This window comes from Nothobranchius furzeri, chromosome 9 (assembly GCF_043380555.1).
Source record: "Nothobranchius furzeri strain GRZ-AD chromosome 9, NfurGRZ-RIMD1, whole genome shotgun sequence".
Taxonomy (NCBI): domain Eukaryota; kingdom Metazoa; phylum Chordata; class Actinopteri; order Cyprinodontiformes; family Nothobranchiidae; genus Nothobranchius; species Nothobranchius furzeri.
In genome coordinates this window covers 61,181,543-61,198,176 of record NC_091749.1, presented here as the reverse complement: position 1 = coordinate 61,198,176, position 16,634 = coordinate 61,181,543, and the positions used below count along the sequence as shown (strand labels likewise).

The window sequence follows — 16,634 nt, the reverse complement described above, 5'->3', positions numbered from 1 at the left end:
GAGCATGCCACCAAGGTGCTGTACAACAAAATAATAAAACAATAAAACATATAGCGCCACAGATATAATTAAAACCACAAATAAGAATTACAAAATATAAAACATTAACAATTGCTAACCCACAGAATTAAAAGCCAGATCATAAAAGTAGGTTTTCAGCCTCATTTTAAAAACTGCTACTGATGGAGAGTCCCTAATAGTTTGGGGCAGTGCGTTCCACGGTTTCGGACCCGCACCGGAGAACGCCCTGTCCCCTGCTCTTAACTTTAACCTAGCCTTAGGAGCCACTAGCAGTAGCTGGTTCTCAGAGTGGAGTAACCGGGCCGGAACATATGGCTGCAGCAACTCCGCTGAACAGGCTGGAGCCACACCACTCAGCGCCTTAAACACCATTAAAAGAAGTTTAAAACACATTCTAAAATCAACAGGTAACCAGTGGAGAGCAGCCAAAATTGGTGTCACGTGTTCATGCTTCCTTTTGTTCTCCAAGAATCTAGCTGCAGCATTCTGGACAAGCTGCAGTCGGGTTACAGGAAGTACCCTTACTTACACCAAATAAAACGGAATTGCAATAGTCGAGTCGTGAGGTAATAAAAGCATGAACAACGGTCTCAAGGTCTTTCAAGGAATATGACTTGTAATCTTCAGAGTGGTCTTGATTTATCTGTTCTTTTTCAGATTTTCTGCAGGTTTTGAAGACCTGAGGATCAAAACTTCTATGGACGTTTATGGAGGCTTTAATCCTGGAAATAAATAAAATAAAAGTGTCTTCTACTAAACATGACTCTTGAATCTTCCCACTCAGTCATTCTACCCCCTAAAATTCACCTTTGATCTTTTCCTTCCACAGGGTCAACGTGAATGAAACATTTGCATCATCACAAACATCTCGTCCACGTTTCACTGCAAAGATCTTTGCTGCTTTACAGGCAACGAAACTTTTCAGAAGGAGAGTTGAAGCCGAGCTTTAAACGCCAGGATTAATTTGACACGTTTCTTCAACTCTGAGATACAGCGACTGAGAGAGACACAACTTGTTGAGTGGAGACATCCTCTCCTCTTTACAACACGCAGAAATCAGCTGGATGTGTCTGTTACTCTCAATCAGAAGTCCGCCTGTTTCCCTTATATTTGAGTAATTTGGAAAATTAAAAATGTTTTCATAGCTCAGCTCTGCACAGAAATTAAAGTAACACTAAGCAGATTCCTGTGTCCCTACTGGTTGAAAGTGGAATTACAACTGTCATAAACAAGCCTGCAGCAGCCTGCTGTAGCTAAAGCTAACAACAAGCTAACACTAACATCCCAGCAAACATTTGGACATTAGTGATGTGTCGGTCGCGAATGAACCGGCTCTTTGAAGTGAACGTCGGGAGCCGGCTCGTCATTGGGAACCGTCCCCTCCCCTCTCCCCTCTTGCTTTGGTGAAAGCTACAGGCATGTGTAACTGTGTGTCCAGACTGTCCACACACAGAGCAGTAGGGGCGGGGAAGAGGGAGGATCAGACACACAGCAGAGCACATGCGGGTGGAGGGAGACGAGAGGGAATGAGGAGGAGGAAAAAGGCGAGCGAGAGAGAGGAGAGTGCAACGAAGACGGTGAGAAAATGAGCGCCAGCAATCGGAAAGTGGAGATTTCTTAAAGTGTTCAGTTATTAAATCCTTAGAAATGATAAATATTTGATATATTGCCTTTTTTTTACATTAGTAAATCATTTTACATGTAGTTTTGCATTATTTTGGTTCTAAATGTACTCTACGCAACAGAAAATCTGAGGAGCCACTTGAGAGCCGAAAGAGCTGGCTCTTTTTGGTGAGCTGAGCCAAAAGAACCGGCTCTCTAAAAAGAGCCGTAATTTCCATCACTATTGGACATTTAATGACCGTTGAAACAACATCGAACCGGCACGTTCCGTCATGGTTGAAAAATAGTTCCAAAATGAAAGTTGAACGGAAGTCTTTTCTGGCCGTGACATAAACATCTTTCTGCGCGTCCCTTTTGGAATTTTAGTAATTAAATTTAGGCTTTTTATTACTGTATTGATGTAAAAAATATATATCATTATTGTAAAAAAATTCATCACTGGAATAAAATTACATTTCCACGAGCCATCGGAGACAGAATCTCATATGTCCCAGCCAGGATTGAAACTCGGGTCGTTGGCGTGTGAGCAGGGGTGACTCCAGAAAATTTTGATAGGGGTGGCCAGATGGGGCCAAAGAAATTTTTGGGGTGGCACACCAAATTGGTCCTTGTGGTAACTCTGGTTTAATTTAGTCTGTGGCAATGTACTGCATTGCGCCTTTATTTGTTTTTATTAAAATAACAGTTAACTTAAATTTTACAAGCACAAACATTTTAGAAAAATACAAGTCAGTTATTTAAAATGTTATCCCAAATTTAATTTAAAAATGTATGTTTTTAGGTTAATTCACCCGTTGCTGTGTTCACAAAAAAAAAATAAAATAAAATAAATTATGGAGATAAAAACTTTTTTTAATGGTGAGCAGCAGAAACATATGTATTTTATTTTTATTTTGATTATTTCTTTACTCATTAATTGTAATATTTTTATTTTGTTTTATAATTATGTCTTGAGTAAACAAGATCAATATATGGTTTGGCTGAACATTAATATGATTTGTTAACACGGCTTTTTCCTGTGGGGGGCCAACAATTTTCTAGGGGTGGCCATGGCCACCCCCTGGGGGCGCCCTTGCGTGTGAGGCGGATGCCTTACAAGTTGAGCGATCTCTTTGACATGTGTAGGTTCACAGCATGCTCTATGTTGAACTGCATTTAACAAATTGTCAAAATAACGTAACCCTAGATAACTGTGGACATAAATGTATCTGAATGGATTCTTAGGAAATATTCAGTTACATATTTTTTACCAATGTGAGCCATTCTACGGCAACTGGTTTTGGTCGTGGATACGACGTTGTTGTCGGACCAGTTTTTGCTGGGATGCTTTATGTTGAACTACACGTGAGCCAAATGTCAAAATAACAATTATACATGTAACTGTAGACATGTACAAATATATCTGAATGGATTTTTAAGATAATTCATGTTACAAAATTTTTTACCAATATAAGCCGTCCTACCAAGACCTTTTTTGGCCGTGGACTCCATGTTACCATCGGACAAATTTTTACTGGATGCTATACACGTAACTAATTGTCAAAATAACAATTACACATGTAACTGGTGACATGTATAAATATATCTGAATGGATTTTTAGGGAATTTTTTGTTACATATGTTTTAAGAAATTTAAGATGTCCGACCGCGACCATTTTTGGCCGTGGACACTGCATTGCCGTCGCGACAATGTTTGCTGGGATGAGCCAACTGATGCTAAAATAAAACATGAAGTAAAATGATCCACACTGTTAGACAAAAAAGATCAGTTACAAGTCCAGTGGAAAGGGGAAAACACCAGACAGCAACTTTAAAGATCTGATTAGTTTTTAAAAAAATAACTTACTGTTCCTTTAATTTAATACATCATGAACATAAAAATCCTTCATGAAAATTTGCTCAAACTTTTTTCAACTCCTTATAGATACAAATTTACTAAAAAAAAATAAGCAACTGTTTCGCAACACAAGAAAAAAATAAGTTTGAAGGGGTTTTCCCTGAAAAACCACAGTTTTCATCATTCTAACAATTACATTGTGCTGTTGCTTCTAAAAATACACCGAATAGCTGGAGCTCCACTGTTACAACATACTTCAGGCAAAGTTTAGCACAAGGACATTCTTTTATCTTGTGGCACTGCATGTCCTCAAATCACTACAGCCACAACATCAGACCAGAAATTACCCAGAAACCTTGGAGAAAACACAAAATGTGATTAAATCTGTTCAGACAGGAATACTGTGTGAACTTTATTTACTTTAGAGTGGAAAAAATGAGTTTCAATAATAGGAATCATGTGCATTTTAAAGTGGAGGCTTGATTTAAAGTCGTGGGAGGAAGGCGGTGTAAGTATGTGATGCCTGATGAAGTTATGTTTGTGAGGTTGTTGGGTTGCCATACAGTCTCAGAGGACAAGAAAACTAATCAATCCGAGGTTTGTTGTGGCCTGAAGTAAACACAGATCAAAGCAAAGGTCATTGATTAGTACTGTCTGGATCACGTTCAAAGCTCTGGGGCGCCCTCTGTAGGCTAATGGTTGCAAACGCAGGAGAAAAGATGGAAAATAGTTTTTCCTCAAAAACTTCAAACAGAATCCAGGCAGACAGGATCGGTAGTCAGAATTAAACCCACTTGTTATGGATGATGCAAACAAACGCATAAGCAGAATTTTCTTTTTCTGTTAACACAATAGTAAAAAGTGCATCATATCAGGATATAAAAACAAAGATGAAACCGTTAGATGCGTCTCCAGACAGCATCTTTAGAGGCTAAAAACTCACCCGTTTCCGCGGCGTTTGTTCAGTGATCCATTGTTGATCTGAGTTTGAGTCGTTTTGTGTCCGTGGAGCCTGAAAACGGACTTCTTTCTGAGAGAAAAACAGTCTCCTCCGCTCAGCTCCATCCAATGAGCGAAGAGAAGGGGAGGAAGGAACGGGAGAAGTGGAGAGGACAGGAAACTGTGACGCAGCCGTGTGGAAATCACTCGGTTAAATGAAAAGATGGTTGGAGTCATCTAAACATCAAGAGGTATCAGACCCAGGATCACGTTGGTCTCTCTGGAGGTTTTAGATGTTGGGGGAAAGGGATATGCTTAATGAAGATATTCTTCTGATAATATTTATTTTGAAAAACAAAAGTTAACATTGATTTTTCTTTTACTTATCCAGTTTTTTAAACGCAGACCCACTCTCCAGACATATTGGAGTGACATTAACAAAACGTTTTCAACTCTGGGCAGCAGTTGGTTCCTCTGTAAGGCCTTGCAGCAAAAAAAAAAAAAAAAAAAAAAAAAAAAAAAAAAAAAAAAAGGTTGGAATTTGCCCGTGCATCCATTTGATTTCTCCCACAGTCCAAAAACACACATTTCAGGCTGACTGGAGACTCAAATTTGTCCCCAAGAGGTCTGAATTAGTTACCAGCTCCCCAACCAGAGTGAGTTTGAAGCAGCTCTGAAAATGGATATTTTAATTTCTTAAGTTTGAAAGCATTTGTTCTGCATAATCAACATTGGATTCTAAATCACTGCAACAAAACTAAAAGGGGAGCTAAGGGGAGCCCAGCTCCCCCTAAATGGGCTCCCCTGGAAGCCTCTTACTTCATACCCTGGACGAGGAAACCTCAGTCAATCTGAGGACAGTTTGCAAAAATGTACAAAACAGAAATTACATTACAAAACAGATAAAACATTGCAATGAGCTACGTTTATTATAATGAACACAGTCAATTTATTTTAAAGTGACTGATCTCACAGAAAGAATAGCTGAGGACGCTCGAATGATTTAATGGGAGGTTTGATTCTGTACACAACCCGGCAAGAGTAACAATGCTGCCTACCGAGCGCTGATTATGAACATACTCATCAGTTCAATCACAACAAAAAACTAAATAAAGACTATAAATACGATGTTAGGCAGTACAAGAGGGCGGAGACTCCAAAAGGGTCAAAATCAGTAACACAGTTACGTCAAAGATCACAAAATCTACTGTTTCTTCAGAGGCTTGGTTAAAACTACTCCCACATATCACATTTCCTGAAGTGAAAGGAAGATCACGCAGTTGCACAGTAAACATCCTGGTAGCACAGATGGATATAAAAAGAGCCATTACAAGACTTAAAAAAAGGCTGAAAGATTCAGATATTTTACACAAGTTTTTTTCCTTCTGCAGCAGGAGCCGTGGTTGGAGTGAATAATAGTGATCAGTGGGTTCGATGAGCAGCACCGAGCTACGACTGAACAGCTGCTAGGAACAGATCAAACTTGGGTTTAAGAGTGGAGGAGTAAATTCTGCTTTCATCCTCAATCGTGCAAAATGGAACATAACAGTGATCTCTTTTGCTGCCTGCAGACAAAATAAGAGCTCCAAGTAACGTCTGCTGAAGAAACTCACGTTTCTTCCACCGTCTTAATAAACACAAAACTCTGAGATTGGTATAAACCATGGGCTTGGTCACAGTGTTGTTTCAGTTTCCCTGATAATAGCCTTTTAGCTGAGAACAACATGCCGGTCGAACACGGACTTCCTCTGCTCCTGGACCTGCCTCCTCCAGCGCTGCTGGGCATGCTCCACTTTGTTCAGCATGTTGGGTCGGGAGTGGGAACGGGACAGAACATTGTGAGCATTAGCAAAAGGCTGTTGGTCCTGGAAAATAATGAAAATAAATAGAATCAGAAAGGTCTGAAAATTCTAATAAAATACTTTCAACTAGAAAAGAAACTAGTTGGACACAAAAATAGTAAGAAAGCATGGCAGTACATAAACGGACACTTTTATTTTTACCAAACTAGAGGTGGGAGTAATAGAAGAGCATGTCGCGCATCATCCAGAGGGACATCTGAAGAAGGCATAACCTGTCGAAGTGTTAGTTCTGTTTGTTTGCACCTCTTAAAAGTAATCAGGACCAGTTGCTCCAGCCATTCTTTCTCCTCTACATAGAGGTGGGAGTAACTCAAGTTTTGTAGAGTTGTGAGACAAAGGTCCTGAGATGCAGGAAATTCAGAGCCAATGTAAATGATTAGTAAGTTAGATAAGTATCACTAAAAAGCTTTTTATTTAACTTAGAGAGCTTTGATCTCAGTGATTGTTGAGTTAGAAACTTGACCAGTTTCATATTTGACACCACTCTGCAGCCCTCTGCTGGCCAGATCCTGCACTTAACAATTTTGTGGAGTGGGTAAGTGCCCTAGGGGGCGCTCTTTATCTGCTTTATGGCTGTTAGCTGTAATGCTAGCAGTTAGCATTTTCAGTTTGCCGATCGTCAATAAAAATCACAAGAAGTTAAAAAAAAGTTTGCCTATTTTCTGTCGTAATGGCGGAGCCTGGAAGTAAAAGTAATGTCTTTGGAGGTGAAGCAAATCGCTAAAGCCAGAGTGAACATCGCTGTGGCCTACACTAGCTTGAGGGAGCTAAAGGAGGCTACAAAGCCACGGAGTGATGGTGACCTGGCTTTGTTGTTACTGGACTTGTAAGTAGTAATATTTTTGTCCAACAGAGTGAATCTTTTTACTTTGTGGTTTATTTTAGTGGTAGCTGGTTCCTGTTAGTGTTTGTTCGTTGTTAGCGCTAGCTTCATCAGGGTTGTTCATGACAGTTGTAAATCCAGTTTCAACCAGAAGGGCGGAAGAGCTAGCCTAGTGAACTAGACCAAATTCTTGCTTTGCAAAGTTTGGTCTAGACATGCTCCACTGGAACCTCAGCAGCTCCTACCAGGACTCTGGCTAGCCAATCACAACTCTCTAGAGGGGTTTCAAACACATAAAGAGCTGTGATTGGTCCATAATGGTGGGCCAATCATAGTGCTCTATCTGCTTAGTGAACAAATCACAGAGCTTTATCCGCTTTGTGGGCCAATCAGGGCACTCTATATGCCTGGTGGGTGGGATGATGCAACAGAGTGAAACAAGAGTATGTCACATTCATTGTCCAGTGGAATGCGGAGATCATTTGAAAGACAACGGTAGAACCCGCCCCACAACCGAGAGCCGTCAATGGAGCATGGCCAGACTAAATAATACATTTATTTAGTCTGGCTTGCCAGGCTACGGAAGAGCAGGAAACTGCTCTGTGTTACTTTAAGTAGGGGCGCTCTGGTTGGGTTAGGGTTCAGTGTTTTGAAGAGCTCGGTTCGATTCATTTTCAGTATATTATCCATCCATTTTCATCCGCTTGTCCGGAGTCGGGTCACAGGGGCAGTAGCCTAAGTCAAGAGGTCCAGGCTTCCCTCTCCCCAGCCACTTGGGCCAGCTCCTCCAGGAAAATCCCAAGGCATTCCCTGGCCAGGTGAGAGACATAAATGTCAGGAGGCATCCTGACCAGATGCTCGAGCCACCTCAACTGACTCCTCTCGATGTGGAGGAGCAGCCAATCTACCCCAAGCCCCTCCCAGATGACCAAGCTTCTCACCCTAAGTGAGAGCCCAGCCACTTTGCGGAGAAAACTTATTTTGGCCCCTTGTATCCGCGATCTCGTTCTTTCGGCCACTACCCAAATCTCATGACCATAGGTGAGGGTAGGAACGTAGATCGACCAGTAAATCGAGAGCTTCGCCTTCTGACTCAGCTCTCTCTTCACCACGACAGACCGGTACAACGCCCGCATCACTGCAGATGCAGCACCAATCCGCCAATCGATGTCACGCTCCAGTTTTACCTCACTCGTGAACAAGAACCCGAGATACTTAAACTCCTCCACTTGGGGCAGGACCTCATCTCTGACCCGGAGAAGGCATTCTACCCTTTTCCGAATCAAGACCATGGTCTCAGATTTAGAGGAGCTGATTCTCATCCCAGCTGCTTCCCACTCGGCTGCGAAACGCTCTAGCAAAAGCTGAAGATCACAATCTGATGAAGCCAACAGGACCACATCATCTGCAGAAAGCAGAGACCTAATTCTCAGACCACTAAAAGGGATGCCCTCAACACCTTGGCTGTGCCTAGAAATCCTGTCCATAAAGGTTATGAACAGAATCGGTGACAAAGGGCAGCCTTGGCAGAGTCCAACTCTCACTGGGAATGAGACCAACTTACTGATGGCAAAGCGGGCCAAGCTCTGGCACCGGTCACACAGGGACCTAATAGCCCGTGTCAGAGGGCCTAGTACCCCATACTCCCGGAGAACCCCCCACAGGGCCCCCCGAGGGATGCGGTCATACGCCTTCTCCAAATCCACAAAATACATGTAGATTGGTTGGGCAATGGCCCACACACCCTCCAGGATCCCCCTAAGGGTATAGAGCTGGTCCAGTGTTTCACGGCCAGGACGAAAACCACATTGCTCCTTCTGAATCTGAGGTTCAACAATCTGATGGACCCTCCTCTCCAGAACCTCTGAATTGACCTTACCAGGAAGGCTCAGAAGTGTGATCCCCCTGCAGTTGGAACACACCCTGCGGTCCCCCCTTTTAAATAAGGGGACCACCACCCCGGTCTGCCAGTCCAGTGGGACTGCCCCTGATGTCCATGCAATATTGCAGAGCCGTGTCAGCCAACACAGCCCCACAACATCCCGAGCCTTAAGGAACTCCAGGCGGATCTCATCCACCCCCGGAGCCTTGCCAAAGAGGAGCTTTTTAACCATCTCAGTGACCTCTGCACCAGAGATTTGACAGCCCAACTCAAGGTCCCCAGACTCTGCTTCCTCACTGGAAGACGTGTTGGCGGGATTGAGGAGGTCTTCAAAGTATTCTGCCCACTGATCCACAACGTCCTGAGTAGAGGTCAGCAGCACACCGTCCCCACTATAAATAGCGTTGGTAGCGCACTGCTTTCCCCCCTGAGGCGCCAGATGGTAGACCAGAATCTTCTCAAAGCCGTACAGAAGTCTTGCTCCATGGTCTCACAGAACTCCTCCCAAGCCTGGGTTTTGCCTTAGTTACCACCCGAGCCGCATTCCGCTTGGACTGCCGGTACCCGTCAGCTGCCTCTGGAGTCCCACAGGCCAAAAAGACCTGATAAGACTCTTTCTTCAGCTTGACAGCATCCCTAACTGCCGGTGTCCACCAGCGAGTTTGGGGGTTGCCACCACGAAAGGCACTGGCGATCCTGCGACCACAGCTCCGGTCGGCCGCCTCAACAATGGACAGAACAGGGTCCATTCAGACTCAATGTCCCCCTGCCTCCCCCAGAACATTTTGGAAGTTCTGTCGGAGGAGGGAATTGAAGCTCCTTCTGACAGGAGACTCTGCCAGACGTTCCCAGCAGATCCTCGCAATACGTTTGGGCCTGCCTGGTCTGACCGACATCCTCCCCCACCATCTGAGCTAATTCACCACCAGGTAGTGGTCAGTTGACAGCTCTGGCCCTCTCTTCACCCCAGTGTCCAAGACATGTGGCCGTAGGTCAGATGAAACAACAACAAAGTCGATCAAGCTGCAGCCTAACGCCGGGGACACACCGACCGCGGAAGCGCAGCGAAGCGAATCGCTCACGAAATTCGGCCGCTGCTCGCCGCTCCTCAGTTCAGATCAGACGCGCCCCAGTCGAGGCGCGCCTCGGCTCAGCTGTAGTTTTTCTTTTAAACACTTGGTGTCCTCCATTTCCTCTCTGCCTTTTCTCAGCTCTTTTCCTCTACGTTTGAGTGTTTGTACGCGCGCGCGCGCGTACGTGTGTGTATGTGTGTGTGTACGCGCGCGTGCGTGTGTGTGTGTGTGTGACCAATGGTATGAACCAGTTGTTTCTGTCAGTTGAATCTCTTGGAACCCGCTCCAATTCTGCAGCTGTATCCTAGCAGTTTCTTCCTAAATGGGTACGTAAATAACCATGTTTTTCGGGGGTCGTACAGCTCCTTGTGTTTCTCAACTTCCATAATTAATTTAAAGTCATCCATCCTAACTGCTTGCCTCAGACTTTCTGCCTCTCTGTCCTGTTTGCTCCGGTGAAAAGACACCCAAAACCACTCCCCCCTTCACGTGGTCACACACGCACACAAGTTCGATGTGTGTGTGTGTTCGTGTGGTTTTTCTGCAGTGTCTGATTACGAACACATTTGACTATTGCGGAATTTTATTTTGAAATGGTTTATTTTGTTAACTTTACCGGCCTGCCTCTTATGTCTACGTTTGACTTCCTGCCAGAATTGACGCGATTCACCCGCGGCTCGCGAAAAAAATTGAGCCAACGCCGAAATGATCGCTGCACGGCGCGGGCTGGAGCGCCGGCGCGCGCCGATTCGCGGCGCTTCGGCGGCCCATGTGGTCTATAGAATAGCTTAACAAGGGCGCCGAATGAAGGCGGTCACATTTTCGCGGCGCTTCCGCGGCCGGTGTGTCCCCGGCGTAAGGTATCCTGGTGCCAAGAGCACATATGGACACCTTTATGTCTGAACATGGTGTTCATTATGGACAATCCATGACTAGCACATAAGTCCAATAACAAAACACCACTCAAATTCAGATCCGGGACCTAACAGCCCGGATCTGAATTCGACCCAACCACACCTCTCCAGGTCTCACTATTGTTGCCCACGTGAGCATTACAGTCCTCCAGCAGAACGAGGGAGTCACCGGAAACCGCGCTCTCCAGCACCCCCTCCAAGGTCTCCAAAAAGGGTGGGTAGTCTTAACTGTAGTTTGGTGCATAAGCACAGACCACAGTCAGAACCCATCCCCCCACACGTAGGCGGAGGGAGGCTACCCTCTCATTCACCAGGGTAAACCCCAACATACAGGCACCAAGATGGGGGGGCAACTAGTATGCCCACCCCTGCTCGGCTCCTCTCAGTGGGAGCAACTCCAGAGTGGTAGAAAGTCCAACCCCTATCAAGGAAACTGATTCCGGAGCCAGAGCCATGTGTTGAGGCGAGTCAGACTATATCTAGTCGGAACCTCTCAACCTCACACACCAACTCAGGCTCCTTCCCCACCAGAGAGGTGACATTCCATGTGCCAAGAGCCAGCTTCTGTAGCCGAGGATCAGACGGCCAAGGTCCCCCACCCTCGACTACCACCTGTCACACACTGCAACCGACCCCTTTGGCCCCTCCAACGAGTTATGAGCCCATGGGGACCCACGTTTCATCTTCGGGCTGTGCCCGGCCGGGCTCCATGGGTGAAAGCCCGGCCACCAGGCGCTCGCCAGCATGCCCCACCTCCAGGCCTGGCTCCAGAGGGGGGCCTCAGTGACCCACGTCCGGGCGAGGGAACACGGTTTCTATTTATATTATTCATTATAAGAGGTCTTTGGGCTGCTCTTTGTCTGATCCCTCACCTAGGACCGGTTTGCCATGGGTGACGCGGCCAGAGGCATAAAGCCTCAGACAATTTAGTTCGTAGGATCATTGAGACACTCAAACCCCTCCACCATGGTAAGGTAGCAGCCCAGGGAGAGGGCAGTATTATTATTATTATATTTATTTATTTAATCTAAAGCAGCTCCTATAGTGAGCAGAACCAGGTGTCATCACAGGCTGATTATCTAGCATGATGTATTTAATTACTTCACAAGATATTTGTGCAGCTATGAGTGTCACGCTCCTACAGACAAGTGTTGTGTTTGACTGTTGATGCTCCGTGTTTTTATTTCTGCAGCGAGCCTTAAAACTCACCTCACACCGCCCAGAGTTTCTTCGTTAAAACTCGTTTTAAATAACGAGCTTCCTCGCTGTAGGATGAAAACTTTACATCAATTGTTACGGGGAAAATTCAGCAGACGTGTTTGTTTACATTTTTGCTGCTGTGTGCCGGCGGTGTGAGAGAAGAGAGGGAGGCGCGACGCATTGCTAGCAGTGACAGCCAGCTGGTTTGATCCGCTCTGAAAGGCGTTGATCAGAATTTGCAGGTCACATTTTATAAGTGAAGATCGGGCACGTGCAGCCATCGTGCGCCACTCAATACAGAGTCTGTGCGGAAACTCGCCTATGAACTTTTATCTGCTGCTCTTAAATCACTCAAATAAAAATTTATTATTTAACAGAGAAAATAAACCAAAACGGTTTGCAAGTGGACCGAACCGGTTCAAAACTCCCCCGTGAACCGTTACACCCCTACAATTTAGACAAAAACATGTTTTTACTTATTTTTCAAGAGAAATTTTAAGAAAAAAAGTATTTTCAGTCATGGTTCGTTAGGTGTAATTAAAGCACTTATCTGGACTAAAAAGCATATTAATAGATTCACCTCCATGTGACAACAGATCCTGAACACTCATGCTGCATTTAGCCTTCCATCACACATTAAAAAATTTTAAACATTTTGTCAAAAGCTCTACCCACGCCTCTTTTTACCACCGCTGCCGTCACAACGCACTCACACACACACACCATTCCTCCTGCTAATATCTAAAAACTTTTCCATAACAATCAGCTTTCATCGTCACTTTGAGCATTTAAATGGTTTCTGTCACAACTGATAATCAGGAATGTCACAAAGAACGACTCTGATGAGTCGCACGACTGTTATGTAAAAGCTCACTGTCCTTTTAGTTAATCATTGTTTTTCTCCTCATTTGGCTCCATATGAGGCCCAATAAATCTTTTATATCTGGCTCACTGTCATTTTGTTATTTTATAATTCAAGTGTAAAGATGATAGAATATGGTTAAAGAAAATAAATAAATAAATAAATAAACAAGTGTGCGTTTTTTTTATTAACTGGGAATTTCAGGAATGCCTCCAAAAAGGACAAGAGCTGGACTCAGTCTCTATATTAAAGACACCAACACCTCTTCTATCCCAGATCCTTGTCATTCAGACTTTCATCATAATAAAATGAAGCTACTTTGACTACATTTGTGTTAAAATAGCATTTTCTTTAATTATTACTTCCAAAAAAAAAGGTACTTCGTGAAGAGAAAATGGAGCAGAATATGCAGCAATGTCCTCTTTGTGACTACTAATGCATTATGGGATTGCTGCTTAAAGTATGTAGTAGAAAACAGTGTAAAAGGCTCATTTTTGTTTATATTGAAGGCTCTTACAGCAAAAGAAACTTCATCTAATGCAAAATTCGGCCCGTTCAACAGCTGTCAAACACACGAGTCTGGACATCCACTGCAGACTCATAACACTGTTAAAATTTGACCAGAAACACATGACTTCCATGTGATATTCTATGAAACAAGAGGTTACGCAGAAACCTTGATACTGGAGAGTAGCAGCTCAGCTGAGCAGATGGAAAAGTAAAAATCATAAAAGGTAGTAGTGATTCTGTAAACCTGAGAGCAACACATACCCCGATGTCATCATCGCTCTGGATGAGCTGGGAGTGTCCAAACAGCCGTCTCTTCAACATGGGCTCCAGGAGAGTCAGGTAGACCATGTAGAGCAGCAGCAGGCCCAGTATAGAGAGGTACATAATGATGGTAACCTGGAGATAAGGAGCAATCAAGAGTGTGTGTGTAACACTGATAAGTTGTGCGTCACATCTTTGGTCTACTCTTTGATAAAATCAGTGCCAAATTAAAATAAGACACTTTCTTTGTAATCAGGAATAATTATCAACTTAATTTGTGCTTATTTACTGGAGTCCTGAAGCAACAAAAGGGTAAAAAAATAAATGAAACAGGCTCACCTTAATTGTACCTGAGCTCCTCTCTTCATATTTACACTCACAGCGCAGACAGTAGGCCTCTACATCCTTCCCATCCACCGGCATTGGTTCAACTACGTGGAGACAGTTACTGACCAGAGAACAGCATTAATGGGCTTTGATGAGGGGGAAAACTACATTTATAAAAATGTATTTTTACTTAACATACCAGTCTTTAAGAGAGACATTTTGTTTGTAGATCTGCCCTTCAACGTCTCTGTATGGGGGACAGATGCATTTACAGCGGATGTCTTCTGAGTTCTGTTTATTAAAGAAATCACAACAATGACCTTTTGTTTAGTTATCTTTTTAGTTGCGTAAGACAGTTGAAATGGGCATTTTGGAAGGGAACTGCATAAATATAACCAGCATAACAGAAAACATTTTAAAAGGTTTGTTATTGTAGCTGTGTTATTAGCGTTAGTTTCAAAGAAATAACTGTTTCCCAAGGCAGGCGGGCCAGGTCAAACCCTACAGAAAGCATATGGACGTTTAAAAACCACGATAGATCCACTGCAATCAAGTGTTGGATGTTAAATATTCTAACGCTGAACTCTGTCCAAAAAAACTCGCCAAAAATTGGTTTTTAAGAATTTAATTGTGCTTTGTAAGCCACATCACCATTTTGTGTTTACAGCTAACAACGGCTAGTATTAGCCTTACCTTCGCTGAAACTTGGCTGAGCAGCACGAAACACAGAAAAAGGAGCCCCTCGACACAAAACAAAGACTTCATCTTTCTAGTCCCTCACGGGAGGCCAGTCTCAAAACAGAAACGGAGAAAAGTGTTTGCAGGGTCCGCCGAGCAATGAGGACTACGTTTAGGCATCAAGCTAAATCGCGAATAAACAGCTTCTCGGGCAGCTGACTTTCCCGGATGCAAGGATCCGCTTCCGCATTCATTCACGTGACCACACAAACGCGTTTGGATCTTTTTTGTAATAACATTAATTGACTTCAGGCTACAAAAAAACATTATTTAAAAAAAATCAATAAACATCACCATGTTAGATTGCCCTGAAACATCAGAATTAATTTTGGATGACTTGTAGAAAGAACGTCACGTATTTATCAAGAATTAAACCGTGAGGTTATTTTCGCCTAGTGACCGCCAGAGGGCGTTTGATCTGATGTGTTTGTAGTGCTGTTAGCTACCTGCTGATGGTACTTGCTTTTATTGAACAATGAACACAGAAATTTAAAATAGATTTGTCGAGTTTTAGTAGTTTGTTTAGGGGAAGCGTTCTGGCTTTCCCGTTATCAAAACTAACAATGCTAATTTAAAATTCTTAGTAATTTTTAAATGGTATGTTTTATTTAGAAAGAATCTACATATTTATTTAATAAATGCTGTAGTAACCGCTTGTCTCCAGCAGAGAGCGAAATTCCTTAATCTCGAAAGACACCAGGATTGAGTTGTTTTGTTCCCACGTTGGTTTAAATAAAATTTATAAATGCCTTATAGGCAGTATGTGGCCATCAATAAAATGAAATAACAAATTAAAGGGGGAAGGAGGAGGAGGAGAAGATGAAACCACATTTATAAAATTACAATATTTACTTAGAACACCTCCTGTAAATTCTTTCAAATACAGCATTTGTGGCGTTAGCAATAGGGGGAGCTCGCTCCAAGACTTTTTCTCTTCTTATTTACTTAAAAACACAACTACAACTATCTATGTAACTTTGTGAAACATAATGGTTGTGTGGAGTAAAAGTGCTAATCCCAGAGAGAGCTACAGTGATACAAACTTAGAAATGTTATTGCCTTTATATGCTGAGAAGGGGAGTTGACGCCATAGGATTGTAAGGTTAACTTTGGCTTTAAATATTTACTAATTTGCAACAAGCTAATTTGCTACATCTCTTTTTCGTCTTTGTCCTCTTTTTCCTTCTTTAGAAGCTGCATCAGATGGATATATTGCCCTTTGGTGACATTGTAGTGACATTACAACAAAATCTAAAAATAAACTTTTTCAATTTTTACGTTAGCTGATGGAAGAAACAAACAAAAAAAAGCTCTATGTCGTAATCTAATCAGAGCCAGAACAAACCTCACATTAATTTCCATTTACCAGTCAGTAAACGTTTAAACCTTCAAATCCTCATGAGCTATTGGTAAAAACTGAACAAATGAGATGGCAGTGAGTGTTTGCAAAGAGTGTCCTCAGATGGATTTTTGTGTTTCATTTGGCACTTGATTCATGTCAGAAAGTAAGGCCTACATATGAATGCAGTCCATTTACCACTTCATTTGAAAAAAGTGAACTAAAATAATGATTTTACATGTCTTCTTGTAGGATACGAAACGTCTGTAGACCTAAATACAATTTTCAGTTTTTATTTACAGCAATATTAGATGTACAAAACCATAAAAATATACATACATGCATCATCTAAACCAGGTGAATTGCTTCAGTTGTATGTTACATGATTTTTTAAGGTCTTTTCCTTTACAACATACCATCATT

At 42.9% G+C, this 16,634-nt stretch overlaps 2 protein-coding genes across 2 annotated transcripts in view; both read right to left on the bottom strand.

The window, feature by feature from the left end:
- Positions 1–4,879, bottom strand: part of dennd2b (DENN domain containing 2B) — an 83,907-nt gene extending 79,028 nt beyond the window's left edge. Inside the window, exon 1 of the mRNA XM_015953087.3 lies at positions 4,425–4,879. The gene's annotated coding sequence lies outside the window, so the exon portion shown is untranslated. The remainder of the gene's footprint in view (positions 1–4,424) is intronic.
- A 444-nt stretch (positions 4,880–5,323) lies between these two features.
- On the bottom strand, positions 5,324–15,057 carry tmem9b (TMEM9 domain family, member B). Its single transcript, XM_015953088.3, has 5 exons — positions 14,828–15,057; positions 14,334–14,425; positions 14,147–14,255; positions 13,808–13,942; positions 5,324–6,285 (listed from the first exon to the last, which is right to left on the bottom strand). The coding sequence occupies exons 1-5, from the start codon at positions 14,897–14,899 to the stop codon at positions 6,130–6,132; spliced, it is 564 nt and encodes a 187-aa protein (XP_015808574.1). The 5' UTR covers positions 14,900–15,057; the 3' UTR covers positions 5,324–6,129.
- Between the last annotated feature and the right edge of the window lie 1,577 nt (positions 15,058–16,634).

Coding starts and splice junctions, on each gene's coding strand:
- tmem9b (XM_015953088.3), bottom strand. CDS start 14,899: ATGAAGTCTTTGTTTTGTGTCGAGGGGCTCCTTTTTCTGTGTTTCGTG. Junction 14,426..14,827: donor TCAGCCAAGTTTCAGCGAAG/GTAAGGCTAATA, acceptor TTTAATAAACAG/AACTCAGAAGACATCCGCTG. Junction 6,286..13,807: donor AGAGCGATGATGACATCGGG/GTATGTGTTGCT, acceptor ATTATTTTCCAG/GACCAACAGCCTTTTGCTAA.